The 17,468-nt window shown below is 49.0% G+C and overlaps 1 protein-coding gene across 1 annotated transcript in view; it reads left to right on the top strand.

Annotated features, from left to right (window-relative positions):
- Positions 1–1,021: 1,021 nt before the first annotated feature.
- Positions 1,022–17,468, top strand: part of LOC144163311 (uncharacterized) — a 128,431-nt gene continuing 111,984 nt past the window's right edge. Inside the window, exon 1 of the mRNA XM_077694238.1 lies at positions 1,022–1,439. Within this exon, the coding sequence (XP_077550364.1) occupies positions 1,371–1,439 (69 nt within the window). The 5' untranslated portion in view covers positions 1,022–1,370. The remainder of the gene's footprint in view (positions 1,440–17,468) is intronic.

Genomic DNA, 17,468 nt, shown 5'->3' with positions numbered 1-17,468 from the left:
GAGGGCTTGCGCGCAAACCGGGTGCCCACCTTCCGCACACCGAGAAAAAAAGTGGGAAATCACTATGTTTCTCCCAGTTTTCTTTCTTGGAAGAAAAATAAGCCTGTTTACGCTACCTGATACTTGAAGCTGTTTCTATTTGTCGCTATGCGCCGCGAATGCCTAAATCTGCACTGTAATCAAACCCAAGCAATGGCCGCCGGAGCACCATCAAAACTGACATCGCCGCGTGACCAGAACATTTCCCCCGCGTTCACCCAAACTGAGTTATTCTTAAACACACTGGAGAACGCTGCATTTATGGCGCGTGTGCGTATTCTACGTGAGCATAGTTATATTTCACTCGAGAAAAATATCGAGAAAAAACGTGCAGAAGATGAGTGCACTCCGTAAAAGGCAGTGTAGAAAATTTGGAAGGTCGATTTGCAACTTCTTAATCGTTTTATAGCCCACAAAATAATTTTCAATAAATAAAAAAAAATAGTTGAATAAAGCAATACGCCCAAAAACACAGGTAGGCAGGTAGCATATGTAGAAAAATGTACAAAACAATAACTTTTGTGTTTCCGTCCTGCTTAGGAACTTCTGCTTAAAAAGTGGTTCATGACACCTGAGCCTGGGACAGCCATCAGTGTGTGCACACACGGCGGTTGGAGGTTCAGGTGACAACTCAAGGACACCGAGAGAGGAAACGAGATCGTACACCTTGAACGAGAGCTAAGTTCTAATACTGCGACGCGCCAGGACTGCAGATACGGGGCGTGGCTGAAGTCCATCCCTCACCGCGAAATCGGAGACGGCAAAAGCGCGGGGAATCCAGAATTCCCGCCCAAAATTCTCGGAAGGTGAAAAGCGCGGGAACCCCGGCCTCTGCAACATCGCCCCGAGAGAGCTCCGCTCGTAAAGTGGCCCGGGCTCGAGCGGAGTCACGTACGGCCGTGTCTCCCGGACAACGGCCCGTTTGGCGCCGCATCGACCAGCGACAAGCACCCAACCCGCTTCATGGCGCATAACTCGAAACTCGCACTTCGCTCGCTCCCCCCATCGACATCGCTGCGAGGCCCTTCTTTAAACGGAACACGACAACCGACCCCCCTCCAACAGCTTCGTCTGCTACTGCGTCTTCTGCCGGCCTTGTCTTCTCCTTACCGTCGCCCGAGTGGACCCGGCTCTCCGACGAACATGCGGACGCTGAACGAGAAAGACAAGCGCGGTGTTTTCTCGGGGCAAACTTGGAGCACCGCGGGTGGCACGGCGGCATGATTAGTTTACGAAGTCCGGCCGGCTGGCCCGGGGCGGCCCTGGCTTGCCCCCGGCGGCTGGGCGCCGACAAGCTCGCGTGAGAACGGCGGGTACCGTGTCAACAGGGCATGGATCAATCCGCCGATGATCAGGAGCGCCGGAGAGGCGCGCTGCCGAGTCGACCGCCTTCGGAGCAGGTAAGGGGGCGCGCATCGCTTCTTTTACTTTTTGTTACTCCCCGCCGTCTGGTCACGAGGCTTAGCACAGGGTCGCCCCGTTCGTATTGTTGCGTAACACACTCACCCATTCGTTCGCTGTCATATGGTAAGCTTGAGTGGAGGGGAACGTGGCAGAGAAGTGCCACGGTTGGTTGTCTTGGCTTCGGCGGCGTCTTTGCGTTTCGGGTCAGAAAACTTCTGGGGGAAGACTCGCGAATCTTAAACATTGGGCCGCCAAGTCCCGTAGAGTCTGCAGGCAGTGAAGGTGCCTCAGGGGTACGCGCGAGAAGTGACTGCCGGATTCCCTCCAACGAAGTCCACGAGTTGTACAAAACTGAGCACAGGGAAATTTGTCTTCGTCAGGTACGACTGGAGTATTGAAAAATGTGGTGCAATTCTGGTTCGCCACAATTTGTGCCCGTATCAACTCCAACAATCAGGCATTGTTGGTATGAAGAATACTTGCTGGTTTAAGTTGCAATATTTTCGGTAGAAAAGGAACCAGTGCTTATAATGAATACCAAAGGAAACTACGACGAAGGTGGACACTTGCGCTGGCGCAATGATGGGCTTATCAGTTCAGTTCAGTTCAGTTAATTCACTAAAAGGGATCTAAATGAGCAAACATGGATTCCTGGGATAAAAGTTGTAATTAACAATTTGACTAGGGCCCAGGCGATTCATGGCGTGGCTTACAAGACATTGCATACAGTAAAGAACTATTGGGAGCAAGTGCAATGTTTCCGAAGATGTTTAGTATATAAACAACAACAACAATTTAATTTGCAGTAGATATCATGAAACACAAGATAGAACAAGAAAGATACTGAATTAAACATATTAGCAAACCGCACTGTTTGTGAGGAAAAGAAAAGAAAAAGAGGACAAGCAGATGTACGTACGACGGCTTACTGAAAAAGTCGGGAATAATGAATTGCGCATTGCCGCGATGGTCCCGTGACACACACTTTGTATGTCTGCTTAGTTTGAACTAATAGCCCTTGCGATGTACACCGAGGAAACCATGTTCTTTTTTTAACATTTGAAATACGAACTAACATGACAGTGCTAAAATGTACATCCGCACTTCCAGCGGGTTCTGTAACAGCGATGGGAAAAGAACAGAGTTTCCTCAATGAGAAAAGGCATCGAACATGAGAAGGAAAATGACCTAGCGGCTCGGTTAAAGGCTAACTGTCTGTAGTCTTGAGCTGTCACGGTGAATTTTACAAGAATAGAGAAAAAAGGCGGCCACGCATAACGTTCGGCGGTGACATCTTAGGTGCGACCTCAGGATGCTGTAAACGATGTCCTGTGGCGGTGCTCCTATCGCAGCCAGCTGTAAAGCACTTATAAGGAAATGATAGACACTCTATCAGTGCTCCACCGAATATCTATAAAAGAACTAATGGGCGGATATCATTTCTGCGGTTGACAGCCGAATCGAAGCCCTGAATATCTCGGTCAGGACGAATTTTCCGCCAATAACACTCGTCACGACAGAGCTCCAAGCTCTCAAGTACTTTACAGCTAAGCGTTCCGAGTGAGGTAATAGGCATGCGTAGTAGCTAGCCGGTTAAGAACTTCTGCCCCCAAATTTATTTATTTTTTTATTTATTTACAAGATACTGCAGGCATGAAGCCCAAGCAGGAGTGGTACAGGCAATAAACAGGAAAAAAAAAGAATATGAAAAGGCATCAAGCCTAACATCACATACATACAACAACCAATTAACCGGGATTACATGACTTACATTTTGCAAAAAAAAAAAAAAGGGGGGGGGGAGAGAAACATGGCACTGAAGTAAAGCAATGTAACAACACAATGAAACAGTGGATAAGACAACAGCAAATCATTTTCACGTCACCAGGAAGACATGCGCGTCAATAGAATCTGTCGACAGAAGGGCGGCAAGCGGTAGCTTGTTCCACTCACTGATCGTGCGTGGAAAAAACGAAAATTTGAAAATCTGAATGACAGTACTTCTCAGACCATTTCAATCAAGTGGGCTAGTTTTCACGCTAACATTTAAAATTGTGCGGCAGCCTTTGTTTTATTTCCAGTTCTACCGGAGTTTTATGCTATCCGAAATTTATATTTAGATTCAGAACTAACTCTACTGTTGCTTATTGAACTAAAACGAGGTTCGTCTTTATTGCGCGGAAGTGGCTTAATTCCCTTTTGGAACTTTAACTCCACTTTCCGAACGTTAGTGTCCCACCCAATACGGTAGCCAAAACGGGTCAGGCGTAACACAAACGCAAACAGAGGCTGCCTAAAGGCCTAGTAGGCTACGCCATCAAATATAAACGTGCGTGCCCCACTAAGATCTCTATAGGCCCAAGAGGGTGCAGGGTGGTGAGACACGTAGCTTGAGAAAACAGTGAGAGAGAGAGGGCGAGAGAGAGATATCTTTAATTGAGAGCTCATTGGCGCAGAATGCTGAAAGCAGAGGCCCTGTGGTGGGCGTCCGCTGGTCCAAGATACCATGTTCCTTGATGGCTGATCGTGCCCTCTCTATCAGCATGCGCTGAGTTGAGAGGTCCGAGCTGGACAGCCGGTCCACCGACTGCTCGTACGTGGGACGGGGATTGGGTGTGAGGGGTGGGGATTGTTGGTAATTCCAGACGAGATGGTGCAGGGTGCCGGGCTGGGGGGCTAACATTGCAGATGCTGAAATATTGGGTGCGGTATATATGGTGGCGGAGGGTTGAGGTGGCAGAGGTTGATCTGGAGCAGGCAGAGTGTGGTCGCTTCGGATCGGCAAAGGTTTTAGTTAGATAGCGGGAACTGTTGACGCTAGTGTGGGCATGAAAATTATAAAGCCAAGTTGAAGTGTGGTGGGGGCCTGTGGTGAATCCTTATTCTCAATTGCTATCCGCTGAGAAGAAAAATTACCCCTGGACCTTCGATATGGTGGGATTGATGATGATGGCGGCGGCGAATAGGGTGCACGATAGCACGGCGGACGTTCAAGTGCGACGGCGGAGAATCTTTTTCTTCGAGCCATGTATACATCGTATGTTATAGTACATACGTACATACGACGGTACAACTTTGGACGCATGAAACTGCACTGAAGAGGCCGCCATCGATTTTTTCGCAAAAAAGAGCCACTCAACGTTGAAGGTTAAGATGGTCAATTTGTTGAGATTAAGAAGAAATCAGTGCTCACAACAACTTCAGTGCTACTGGCCATCCTCAGAACGACCGAGCAAGCCCCGACATTGTATCCCTGTGGTACGGTATGCGAGCGGAACCCTTTTTGCAGCCCAGAACCTCATGGTCACCCCTGACAGGTGCCAAATTTGTCGACTCCACACGAGGTAAAGTTTCCCCACCACAACTACGAGAAGTTCCCACCAACTCATCTGCCATTCATAAGGTCAAGTTCCATAGAAGTAGGCTGTCGGGGTATGCACTTTAGGGTGCCCCACAGCCAGGACGAAAGGAGCACAGCTGGCCCAGCGGGGAAGATTAATCGCTCCCTTTATCCCTTACATATTCATGCGTGCGCACTCCCTCCCCGTCTCCCCCGAAACGTGACCCTTATTTTATTTTACGTTTCGCGGGAAATTTGAGCCGAGGGAACGCGAATAAAAGGGGGGGGGGGGGAGGGGAGGAACACAGTCGCGCTGCGCGCCCTCTCTCAGTCCATGCTCAAGCACTTTACAACGACGCCGTGTACGAGGAGGGTGAGGGGCCTTTGGAAAACCTTGGGTGCGTGCGTGGAGAGGCTCGCGTCGCCGGTATTCAGGTCACCGGGGCACACCTATCAGTAGCGGAAGCGGGGAAGCCAGTGGGTGCTTCGGAGAAGCGGACACGTGTCGTGAATGGTGGCACCCGTCGGGACTTGTCTGCTTTTTTTCCCCGCCGGGCAGCCACGTACTGCGGAAAAGCCCACCCCAATGACCTAACTGCCAGTAATTTTCCCGTACATTGGGCAATCTTCAACCCTTTCTCTCGCTGTTTTTCTTTTCACTCATACTTCCGTCGATCTCCTAAGCGTTTTTTTCTGCCGCTCATACAGTACCTGAGCGCTGCGGCCTCGACAAGTCCTTCATTCGTATTCGTCTATCACGATCTGCATACCCTTGAAGCTCTTTTTGCCCCTTAAGTTATTGTCTTCACATAATTTTCTCTCATTGTTTCTGTTGCCTTTACCACGTTGCGTTTCTGTCGTGTTGTTCTTTGTTAGTTGTCATTTTGCACGGATGACTCACAGCGGCATAGCGGTGACGCTTCTCCCAATTTTTCCCCGCCCTGTTCATTAATGACTGCGCCGACAACCTTTCAACTACGGAGGCAATGGACAGAAAAGACAGGAGGGATGGGACGCCTAATTGGAAACATTGGCGTCCTCATAAGTCACAAGGACGTTGGCAAGGTCAACCAGGACTGCTGTATATGTTTTGAGCTCGTTCGTTCCTGACCAAGGGTGGGAAATGCCTTTGTCTTGATAAAATCACAAACGAAGTTCAGTTGGTGAAAATAAAGAATATAACTTTTCATCATTTTGAGTGCCAAAAATGTACTCTGTTATCCACTTATTTGTATGCTACATGAGGCCTTCCGGCCCACACTCCCGTTCGGCAGATGTGAATGAAGTGCAAACATTTCCACAGGTGTAGCTTTAATAACAGTTCTACCAGCGGTTACATTAGATTCAACCTCCCCCCCTCCCACCCTCCCTCAATCTATTTTTTCTTCTCAGCCACAGATTCACCTCAAACGCGAGTATGCAACAGCATAAAGCTTATACCACGGTGCCTTACAATGGTGCTCTGCAGTGTAGAATGGCATCCCAGTAGGAAAACGCCTTTCATTCGTCCAGTCTTGATTGAGGCGCATTAAAAGTGCAGCACCCGTAACAGTGGCTCAGTAACCAAGCCGTTTCCCTACTGACCACGAGGACTGTGTATTTATCCCGGCTGCAGTGGTCGTTTTACTCGTACAAGAGAAGAACAAAAATACAGGTTAGTTGACATTTTCGCACACGTTAAAGCTCCTTAGGTCGTTTAAATTAGTCCCTGTCCCCCCACTACAGTGCACCACATTACCAAGTGTACCCTTGGGGCTTAAAACGTTAATTAAAAAGTGAAGAGATGGAGTGTGTCTTCGTGTAGCGGCCACGTTTTAGTACGGCCGCCCGAGTAAAAAAAATAGCAGTGGCTTAGCTCGGCTATGCCAGGATATACGTAGCGTGAGCTAAGGTTCGGCGGGTTATTCTTAGCTTTCCTGGTTGTCTAGGATTAGCTTGGTTATCATGCTTACTGCTGCTTCAATGACACACACACATGTACATTTATCAAGCGGCTCTGGCGCAGCGTCACCAATCGCCCCACAGCTAAGCTGGTTCCACAGGCGCACGCCGGTGTTGCTGCGACGCACGAGCCATCGGGTCCACACCCGGCCACCTCTCGCATGATCATCAAGTGGATCGGGCCGCCACGTGCAGAACGGAGTTCGGCGAAGACGCTGGGCGCGTGGGGTGTACGAGAGACGCCGGGCAGCGAGCAACGTTCTGTGTGTCGTGTGACGTCCCTGCTCATCGCGCATGCGGAGCACGGCTCTCCAGGAGCCACGCGGAACTGCTCAACCTCGGCCAGTGTAGCTCACGCTACAAAAACGTGAAGAGATGGGGTGTGTCTTCGTGTAGCGGCCGCATCTTAGTACGGCCGCCCGAGTAAAAAAAAAAAACACCGAACCTACCACCCTGGCAGCGGCAGGAGGGCACCATGGCTATCCGTGCCATCATGCGGACCCCTCGCAAAACAACACGCGGAACGAAGCTTGGCTAGGGAAGCTCTGTGATACTAGCCGGCGTATGGTCAGAGCATGTTGTCTATATTACGACCTATTATGTAACAGGGACTTTAATCAAGTTCCCCCCCGAAACCGGAAATAAATTAAGCAGCGGATGGAAAATCACTTTTTTTTTGGGGGGAAGCGCGGGGGTAGGGGGGGGGGGGGAGTTTGAAACCTTGGTTCGTCGCAGCAGAGGGGTACCGGATGATCTAGACATACTGTGGATCCCTAATGTGCATCAAAATCTCGCCACACGGGCGTTTTAGTTTTTCGCTTCTAACCGGAAAACTTCCGCCGCGGCAAGGATCAAAAGCGCTCCCTTGGGAAAATGGAGAACCACCCTACTTAATTAAGCAGTTTCACGTTATGCTCTGCTGAGCGTAATGTTAGTTTCCATTATCGTGATTAGTCGCAACTCACGCAGTGTAAATGCATTGGTGTGACATAAAATGACCGTAAACCGGAGTTTATAAGAGCTTACATGGGATCCGGAAGCCTAATATAAATAAAATCTTTACCTCTCTCTTTAGGTATGTGGCTACGTACTTCTTTTAAGTGCAAAGCCCTTTAGGGGCTCGCCTCTGTCACGAGCTACGACAACAAGCGACTGCCGAAATCAGGCGGCGCAGCGAGATAACGGACCTGAGTAGAGCCCGCGACAGCGGCTTCGAAAAAGAAGCGGTTTATATAGTTATAACCGTTCGGAGCTCCTAAACGGCTGGCGCCTGTCTTACATCTCCCTGTTTAGCACAAAGAAAACTGGAGGCACACTGTTGAGGCAAAATCTGTGTATATAACCAGGAGCCCCTGCGTCCGGTAGGTTAAAAACGCCCGTCGCCGCCAAAAACGACGCGTTCCTAATTAAAGGGACCCAGAAAAGCCTTCTGTAAAAGTTACAAAAGGCCTGTATTGTCACGTAGCACCAATATAGCGATGCAATGCCGTTAGAATTATTGATCTACATTCAGTATTAGCTGCGCCAGAAGCAATTAAATGCACCTCTCCCCACTTGCCGATGGACTCCTCCTCCCTCTCTGCCTCCTTCAAAGCAGCTAGCTACATTCCTGCGCCTAGGCTCGCGTCAATCACTGCGGACCCGCCTTTGCCGCCTTGGCCTCGGGATCGCGCAGGAAGGAGGAAGAGCAGCCGGAAGCCAATGGCAGTGACGCCGCCGGCGGCCGACCTTGCCGGCGATTGGGCGAATCAGGGGGCGCCTTCGCCGTTGCGTCAGCAGCGATCGCCGTTGCGTCACCCGCGGTCGCCGTTGCGTCACCCGCGGTCGGCTCGCTGCGGCGTCGCGCTCATCGGCTGAGAAAGGCGATCTTCAAAAATTGTTTACAAATTATCTGTACAACGTATGGGGCTCACACTTGGCACAAAAATCCCCCGTTATGTGTTCTACCACCTGAATGCATTTGATTGCCACCTTCGCAAAGCTTTTCGGGGTCCCTTTAAGGCGCCTGCACGTGCGACATGAAAGCAAGCAAAAAAAAAAAAAAAGAAACAGAACTCCAGCTTGCGCTGTTCCAGGCAGGGGGCGCGCGAGCACTGCGAAGACGGGTAATTTGAATTGTATTGGACAAAACTCCGTTTCATTCATCAATTGAAGGGTGAGACAGGGAAGCGAAGAGCGTGATGGGCGTAGCGGTGGGCGGATAACGGCGCCACAGCCCACCATGGCGAATGGTGCTGTAACGAGTTAACGAGGAACGGTGCATGGAGCTGACATTATCACATGCGTTGAGAGCTGCAAGAAAACGCAAAACAAGTCACCCGTCAGCGATGTTGAGAGGTGGTAGCAGCTTGGTGACATATATTGTGCAGAACAACCGTCCTTAATGCAAAAAGGGCAGTATTCCCGCCACTTGCTATTGTATTCGCATGTTCAGCATGCTTTCATGGCTTGATGTTCAACGGCGCGATACCAAGCAGCTGTTGCGTAGCTTTCAGTTTTTCCCGTTTCCTTGCACAGCCTGTGGCGTGCCATCTTGTATATGCTTCGCGTACCATTACACCAGCACCATCACACTGCTGTGCTAACCCACAGGTATATGCGCAGTAGTACCTTGCTCACATATACATGCACTCGAAAACCTTATTAATGTGTAGCATTCCTTGCCGAGTACCCGCACAGGCAGCACCATGTATCGCCCTGCATTTCCACAAAAATGCAGATTTGGCGGGAGTGACACCTTTAATCGTTTTATTTATCTTTATTTTATCTTAAGCCTGGTTATGTCCACTGCAGGACGAAGGCCTCTCCCAAAGATCTGCAGCCACGCCTATCGAGTGCCTGAAGGCCGATAGAGGGATTGTATAATCATTGGGAGGCTTTTAGCAAATGTACTCAACCAGGGTTGCTAAATCCTTGCCTGGGGAGGAAATATTGTTTGTGTCCCAGGGAGCCTCACCTAGTACAGACTCCCGTGGTATACGGCGGTGTTATATACCGGACCAGGCAGCATTTCAGACCAGACAGCATTAAGGACACCGTTAATTGTTGTAATAACATAAATGGAGATAATTGGTAGGGTTGGATTTAGAGAAAAAAAACGGCTGTAGTGAACTCGCACTCCAGACAAGCGGCATAAGAATGCTACGCATTAGTAGACGATTCTCTGAGTTTCAGCAGGTTTTTCAATGATTTCGAGTCAATTTAGAGCACTGATTATTAAGGCTGTTCTACCAACGCGAGGAAGGGTGGGGCAGCGTCCCGGAAGGCCGTTAACAGTTTTGGCCTTCGTCGTACGAAATTTTCCAGCATTTCCACGTTGATCTCTATTTCGTTTGTATTCATTGTCCGGGCACTGAACAACATGCATACTCAGATTTTCTGATAATAAGTGAGGGGCGGCTACTTTTCTCAGCCAATAAAGTGCTTCGATTAGGCGTTCTAACGGCCAACTATGCGTTCTAACGTCCAGAGTAACAGAACCATATCGTTACAGGAGCCCTGGCAAAATAGGTCTAATCAGGCAGTTTGTGTCCACGAACAAACAACCTGTGCATCCAGGACCGGATGAAAACCTTGAAATGAGTTTTTCTTACCTGAACAGATGCGATAAACCAACCTTCACGACGACTGCAGGCTCGGATAATCAGACAGGTTAATCTCCAGGCGCAAATTCCGCACAAGACAGCCGCGATCCGCAAATCATGTTCAGCTGCAGATTTCGCTGCACATTTCACTTCCGTGTTTTACTGATTCCTATTACAGAGGAATCAACGATAGTTTTTTCTTTGCTCCCTTTGTTTTAATCTCTCTCTCTCGGTTCAAACGTGTGTTTGAACGACGTTTGCAATGACATCATAGGAACAGGTCTTTCAGCTGGACTTGGTGTGGATCGGAGACTTGCTTACTGTTAGTCAACCTAGATGGCGCCACAACACCAGGGCAAGCCGTTTTCTGCCTTTGGATTGTTTGTGACCGTATTTAAGCCTGGCTTGTTTTTGGTCATAGAGAAAATAACCGTTTCGTGAAACATGGTGCTCCCTCAACAAATGTGGTCGCATAAGACACCGTCGCTTGCGTCAATCGGCCAGTGTCGTCTGAGACAACTCCAAAGCCCCGCAGTGCTGTGCATCTAAACGAAGCATAGTGCGCGCAGTACCAACAACAGTACGCAGTGGTACTTCTATGTTTACGTGCGCTTTCGTAACTTCCACTGTTTGTCCCACAATTCTTACTGATATAAATGGTGCAAATAGCTCATTCGGCAAGCTTATTAGTTCTGCCTAACTTGCGTTTGCTCTTGCCGGCCTCAGCCAATCGCAGAGCTGGCTGGTATGACATCATAGGTTCTGTTGCGGGAAATGAGCTAGTGGGTCGCATGGCCCTTCCCTTTTTCCCTAATTATACAGCTTATTTGAGTGAAGTTTACGTTAAAAGTGGTGCCAGCATGATTCTAATGAAGCAATCTTTTGAATAAACCAAACTTGCATTTTGTCTTCATGGCCCCTTTAAGCCACCAAGAAGGTCAGATCCACGCGGTGGCAGAAGGAAACGCGGGGAGCGCCGAAGAATATATTCTTTGAGAAGAAGAGTGTCCTCCAATGATAGCTGCAGAAGTGGGAGCGGACACGCCACTCTCCGCGGAATGAACAACCAAGTAGGCGAGAGCGTCCGTGGTCGTCGTCCGGCGGGTCCAGGCGATGCGAACAGGGCACTGGAACGATTCCAGTGTCCAGTCCACCTCGTATATAATGGCCTGTGTACTGTCGACGTGCCGAAGCTCTTGGGTAGCCTAGCTGTAGTCAGTGCAGATCATCAAACAAGCTTGCTTGTTCATATAAGTACGTAGTATCAGACTTAGCAGTTATGAAATTACAGTAATAAAATTATTTCTGCTGTAATGAGCAATGAATGAATTACTTTTGAGTGTTGGTAACTTAGTAATGTAATAAATTACTTCAGGCCAGTAAATTTATGGAAATTACTCCTTACTTTCCCAATTACTTTTGACTACGATATAGGCTGTCCGCTTCTCTTACGGCATAAAAAGTTGACCAAGGAAAGTTGACCAAGGAAAGTTGACCAAGTACAGTTCCAATGCCGAGACAGTCTCTGGGCATTGGAACTGTACGAACGCGAAGGAAACAACGCTGCGATGAGAGCTCTGCTTGCTTTCTCGTGCCTCTTCGTTCCCTTTTCATGCGTTAAAAGAAATTTCAAAGTAATTTTATTACTTTTAAAAAGTAATAGTAATGTAATGTCATTACTCTTCGCCACCTGTTTTTTCTGATGTAATTTATTTACATTTTAGAAAATTCTAGATAAGTAATAAGTGATGTAATTTAATTACTATTGAGAAGTATTTTGCCATATTTGCGTAGTACCTGGTAGTAGCCGGCCGGAACGAGCCGCCTTTTTGCTTGTAGGCATACAATCATAATCGCTAGAATTTGAACACACGTGGCGTCTCCCGGGCCCTATGAGTGTGTTTTGTATTCTTGGTAATCCCAGGGCCTTATTAACATTTGGACACTTTGCGTACTCCAGAACGCATAAAAACGCTGGCGATTCTTTAAGCGTTACGATCAGTTCGTGCATATACCGTGTCGTTTCTCCTATTGATCTGTCATCGCAATCATTTAACATTCACAGCTTTAAATGCAAACAACTTACGCGTTAGCGTGTGTACTTAGCTTTTTTTCTTATTTTTAATAAGGCGAAATTGTACTGTTCTTCGGCGGCAGTATTCCCTTAAATGACGAAGCAGTACATTGGCTTTGTTATGACGTTGGTGTTGGTCTAAAGCTTTCTCGAGGCGTGGGCGGAATGCTATCAGAAAAGTCTGTTTCAGATAGTAACAATATACGTTTGATATCAATTGCGATAAGCGCAACAATTTGTGGAGATAAGAGTAACGCTACTTCAGTCACTTGCTAAAGTGCAGAAACAGGGAGAAAAAATGCGAGAAAGCGGTTTTTTATGACCCTCCTGGTGAGCATAAAATGAACATTCCTAAAGCTGCCTCAGTAGCAAGCAAGTGATTTCGTGGTCCTGATCTTTTTTGACACATGGCAGGCGCTTCAGGCGCCACAGGAAGTTTGCGGATGATAAATGAGAAAGTGATTGTTGCCACTCGTGATTTAGCGTCTGAGATAAGCACCTTCAAAGCCAGCGCTTTCCCAGGCAGCCCATTATTTGCCGATTGCCCTGTTAGGAAACCTTAGTAAATGCACGCACGCGCGCACGCACGCGCGAACGCACGTGCACACATCACCATAAGGGATGCGCGTACGAGATGCTTCTCAGTGTGGCTCGTACGACCTACCAGCCCAGTGGTGGTTAACTACCAGGCTCAGCGCTCCCGACTGCTAGGTGACGCTGCTCTGCAATCTGGTCTAGAGTTCCTGTATATAGCTCCCCTACGCGATATACAGGAACTCTAATCTGGTCGGCATTTGCAGGTTCGTACTGATGGATAAATGGCTTTGCTTCTCTAGTATGTGCACCGGTCAATGTGAACTTGTGAACAACAACAAATAAATAGACGCCATCCCGCCCTGCGAAAGCGGGTGTCCAGCGAAGCTTGTAAGATTCATGGCGAAAAAACAGCGCAAGGAACACGGGGACAAAAAGAAGAGCGGATGACGCACAGCGCTGCGCGTCGTCCACTCTTCTTTTTGTCCCTGTGTTCCTTGCGCTGTTTTTTCGCCATGAATCTTAATCTGCACCCACTAGCCCAACTTGCCATCTTACGTAAGCTTGTAAACCACTGCACATGCTGATGGGGAATGGTATGAAATGTTCATTGTTGTCTCGGCGGCTTGTCGCTTGCACTCGGCTTCTCTGGGGGCAAATGCTGGGTCCTGACGTATGCGCTCGGCGTCTTCGGCGGGAACTGCCGGGTCCTATCTATAGCCTGACGCATGCGCTAGCCCTCGAATGACGCCAACCACCCTCCCCTTTCGAGAGCAGCTGCAAATCCTAATCTTTACCAGGACACAATGGTGGTCCCACTGTTCGTCGGCGCCTCATCATCCATCATGCGGTTTAGATGACTATATTGTGGTTTTAAAGCAAAGCTTTCTAGCTCTACCACCCAACGGTTCTTTCGTGGCGTTGCGGGACAGCAAACTCCCAACGCGGCGGAGGCGGTGGCGGGGGGAGGGGGTGCGGTGGGTTTCACTCACGGAGCACACTGTAGATGGAGTGGCGAATTTACCCAGTGTTCCCCGCGCAGAAGTGCCTGCTCGCCGGCGGCGGCGTAGGTGGTATGGCTTTGTCGTCTGCTTTAGCGACGGTTGTTTTGAGCCTGTTTTGGCGCAGCTTCACGTCCATTGCGCGCTGCCTTCGCACGGCTTAACTTGTTCGACAGCACCTCCACGGTAACCTGCACCCGACGGAATTAAGTGGTCGTACGGCAAACATACGTAAAGGATTTGTTTGCAGGGCGGGAAAACAAAATGTACAAACCACATACAGATATCTGGCCGCTAGAGAAACGCTACCTATTGCGCACTGCTTGCCCCGAATATGACTCCGTTTCCTAATATGATGAATACTAATCCAGTTGTGTTTTAAGAGTTACATCAAAATGCGAAAGTAGCAACTGGTTCTTACTCATAGCGATTATAAGAGTTCCCTCAGCTTTCTCGCAATTCTCAAACTTACTAAACTAGCTAGTTTAAATCGGTATAAATGGGAATCACTAAGCTCAGATGCCGAATTGTTTCGGTGGCTGAGCTTGTGTCGCGCGGTGGTGTTACTGCTGTAGTCCCAAGCTAGCACATCGGGATGGCTGGGTTCCGCTGTCCCACCGTTCAGAAGACGCTCCTCTCGGTTTTCTTTCTCTCGACTCGCAGCCGGGCTACAGCGTGGTGTCCGCCGCTCTAGCCCAGACGTGGCCGACGCTGCTGCTGCGTTAGGGACGCCGCCCCCGTGAATTACAAGTAACTGCTGGCAGAATCTCTCGTTCCACTTTTTGCACAGCCACGTGTGTGAATGCAAGTGACGTTTCATGGGCAATTGTTGTGGGTGTCGTTTACAGCTTCGCTTTCCAACCACCTTAACAGCGTGGATTGGAGCCAATTTTTTTTCTTTACACGAAAATCTCAGCTCTATGCCCCACGCCTGATGATCCTGACACATGCGCTCGGGGTATTTGGTGAGAAGTGCAGGGTCCTGCTTGGGTTTTGTGTTTGACACGAAATTTTCCGACCAACGCTAGGCTAACAGATTTGCTGTAAAAAAAAAAGGGGGGGGGGCAGTGAGAAGGGAAACGTCAATGTAATGGGCGGTTCTTTTCCTCAATCCTTACGAAAGCCAATTTTGATGAAAATTTCAGCGTGTGCCCTTATTATTCCTTGCATCTATGGGGCTGCCAATGGATGCCAAGCTGTTATCGTGCAACTGCCTTCAGCATAGCATTCTCGTCCGCATAGCGCTGACAGAGAACAGCTCAATATTGTTAGGTAGCTAGGACGGTGCAGGTTTCTTCAGGGAACAAATGTTGGTTGGAGCCAACTTGTGCTCTGCTAAAAATTGAAAGATTACACCACCGGTGACGAAGAAGTCAAAAACATGACGTGTTCAGTCGAGTGTCTCGTGAATCGAATGCTACGGCGTCTGCCCTGCCAGCATATTATCCTGCCGCGTGATCCTTCCTGGAACAGTCGAAGTACATCGAGAACACTGCAGTTCAAAGAACATTGTTCAAGTCAAATGACGACTGGGCGAAACACTCTGCCAATCAAATTAAAGAGCCTTCGTGGCATACAAAAGACAGAGAAGCAAATACGCTTCCATCCTAACTTACACAAGAGCTGGCAACCAGAACGCACAAATCTCCTATTTTATCCAATCCAATCCAATCCAATCCAATCCAATCCAATCCAATCCAATCCAATCCAATCCAATCCAATCCAATCCAATCCAATTCAATTCAATTCAATTCAATTCCATCCCATCTCATCTCATCCCATGCAATCCAATCCAATCCAATCCAATTCAAGACAAACCAATCGCGGCGGAGGCGGCGGAGGCGCGCCAGCTGTGTGGCGTGAGGCGTCACTGCTCCTCGCGCATGCGCAGCACGGCTCTCCAGGGGCCACGCGAAACAGCTCTGTCTCGGCCAGTGTAGCTCAGATGGTACAGTTCGCGGCAATATCATTTTCACAGCCAAACGTTTCTTCTTTTTTTTTAAAGGTCGGATGACCATGGACTCCGCAGTGTGGTGACCTTCTCAAGTGTCTCGAGAAATCCGATGCTCCTGCGCCTTTTTGCGCCGCCTGCCCAACAAGCCGTGGAAAACTGCGTTCCGTTCGACTCGCGGTCACCGTTAGCTAAATATAAACAGCCAGCGACGTACAGGCGCCCTCGTTCTTGGCGATGGTTGCTTTCGGGCCCCCTAACGATCGCGAATGACAGTGAGTTTTAATTCCGCGAGAGAGATCGATTTCCGCTAGTCTGGCCGTTTCTGTTCTCTGAGCACACGTACACGGTGATGAGCTGTGCCACTGTAACCTGGTTTGGGCCCCACAAAACTGAATAACCGTGCGTGTTCAATACCCTGACTGCGGTGGCGTATGCAGGATATCATTACGGGGGGAGGGGGGGGGGGGGTGAGGACTCGACTCCTGTAATAATATGGAAAGGAAAGCATGAAAGAAGAAACAAAGTGAAAAAAGCAACAAAACCAAAGTTAAAAAAGTTTACACAATAGTAAAAGTGCAACGGATTCGAGATGGCGTTATAGTCCAAATAACTTTCTGACTGTTTTGCTCATTTTCTAAGAACGCGCCTAAGAACGCGCTCCGTTAACATTTAGATTGATTGTAGGGGTTTAACGCGCCGACGCAACGCAGGTGATGAGGAGGGCTCCAGATTAATTTTGACCAGCTGGGGATCTGTAATGTCGCCGAAATCTCGTACACATGGGCGTTTTTTGCTTTTCGCTCCATCAGAAAAGCGGCCTCCATCGCTCCATCGAACCCGCTCCATCGCTCCATCGCTCCATCGAACCCGCGTCCTCGTGCTCAGCAGCGCAACGCCGCGTTAACATTTAAATGGCTGCCGCATTGCCTCGTGGGAACCTGTTCCCACCGCCTGTCCGACTTCGTTTCGTTGGATACTTTTATTTATTCAGCTACCAAAGAGTCGAAAAACAGCCTTAGGAAAGATGTGCCATGCATACAGAACCAAATTTAAAATTGGCGGCGTATGTGCTCCCAATTCTCTGCAAATGTAGTCAAAAAACGGCAGTCTTCTGCCGCCTCTGCCACGTAAATGCCTCTATTTTCTCATCCGCCCACCTTTCACACTCTCTCCACCACTACGCGACCACGCATACGGCGGAAATTTAATAAAAGACAAATATTTTGCTTGCTGAACCCGCACACTGCCTCTTTTGTTGTCCGCTAGACATAGCTGGAAAAAAGTCCGTGATCCTCCTTCATTTCGGACATCGAAAACGAAAGACTTCCTCTTCAGCGGTGGCCACCGCGTTGACGCCGTTTTCGACGTAGCCATGCGTGGGTGCCGAAGAAACGACGTTGATGGGCAACCGTATTCAGTGCCTGCGCCGACGTTGGCACGTCGAACGTGTGTGCATGAGCAACCATGGCTTCATCGTTGGTTTGTCAGGTGACATCTGCAACAACTCGTCGGTCGTCTCCTCCTTCGGCATCGGGGTTCAGGGAACCCACCTTGCGCCGCTTCTCACTGCCGTAACGTGGCCCACCAGCCCGCTCGC

The sequence above is a fragment of the Haemaphysalis longicornis genome, unplaced genomic scaffold (assembly GCF_048455015.1).
Source record: "Haemaphysalis longicornis isolate Haplotype H1 unplaced genomic scaffold, Haemaphysalis longicornis Haplotype H1 scaffold_12, whole genome shotgun sequence".
Classification (NCBI taxonomy): Eukaryota; Metazoa; Arthropoda; class Arachnida; order Ixodida; family Ixodidae; genus Haemaphysalis; species Haemaphysalis longicornis.
This window is presented reverse-complemented; position numbering and strand designations above follow the sequence as displayed.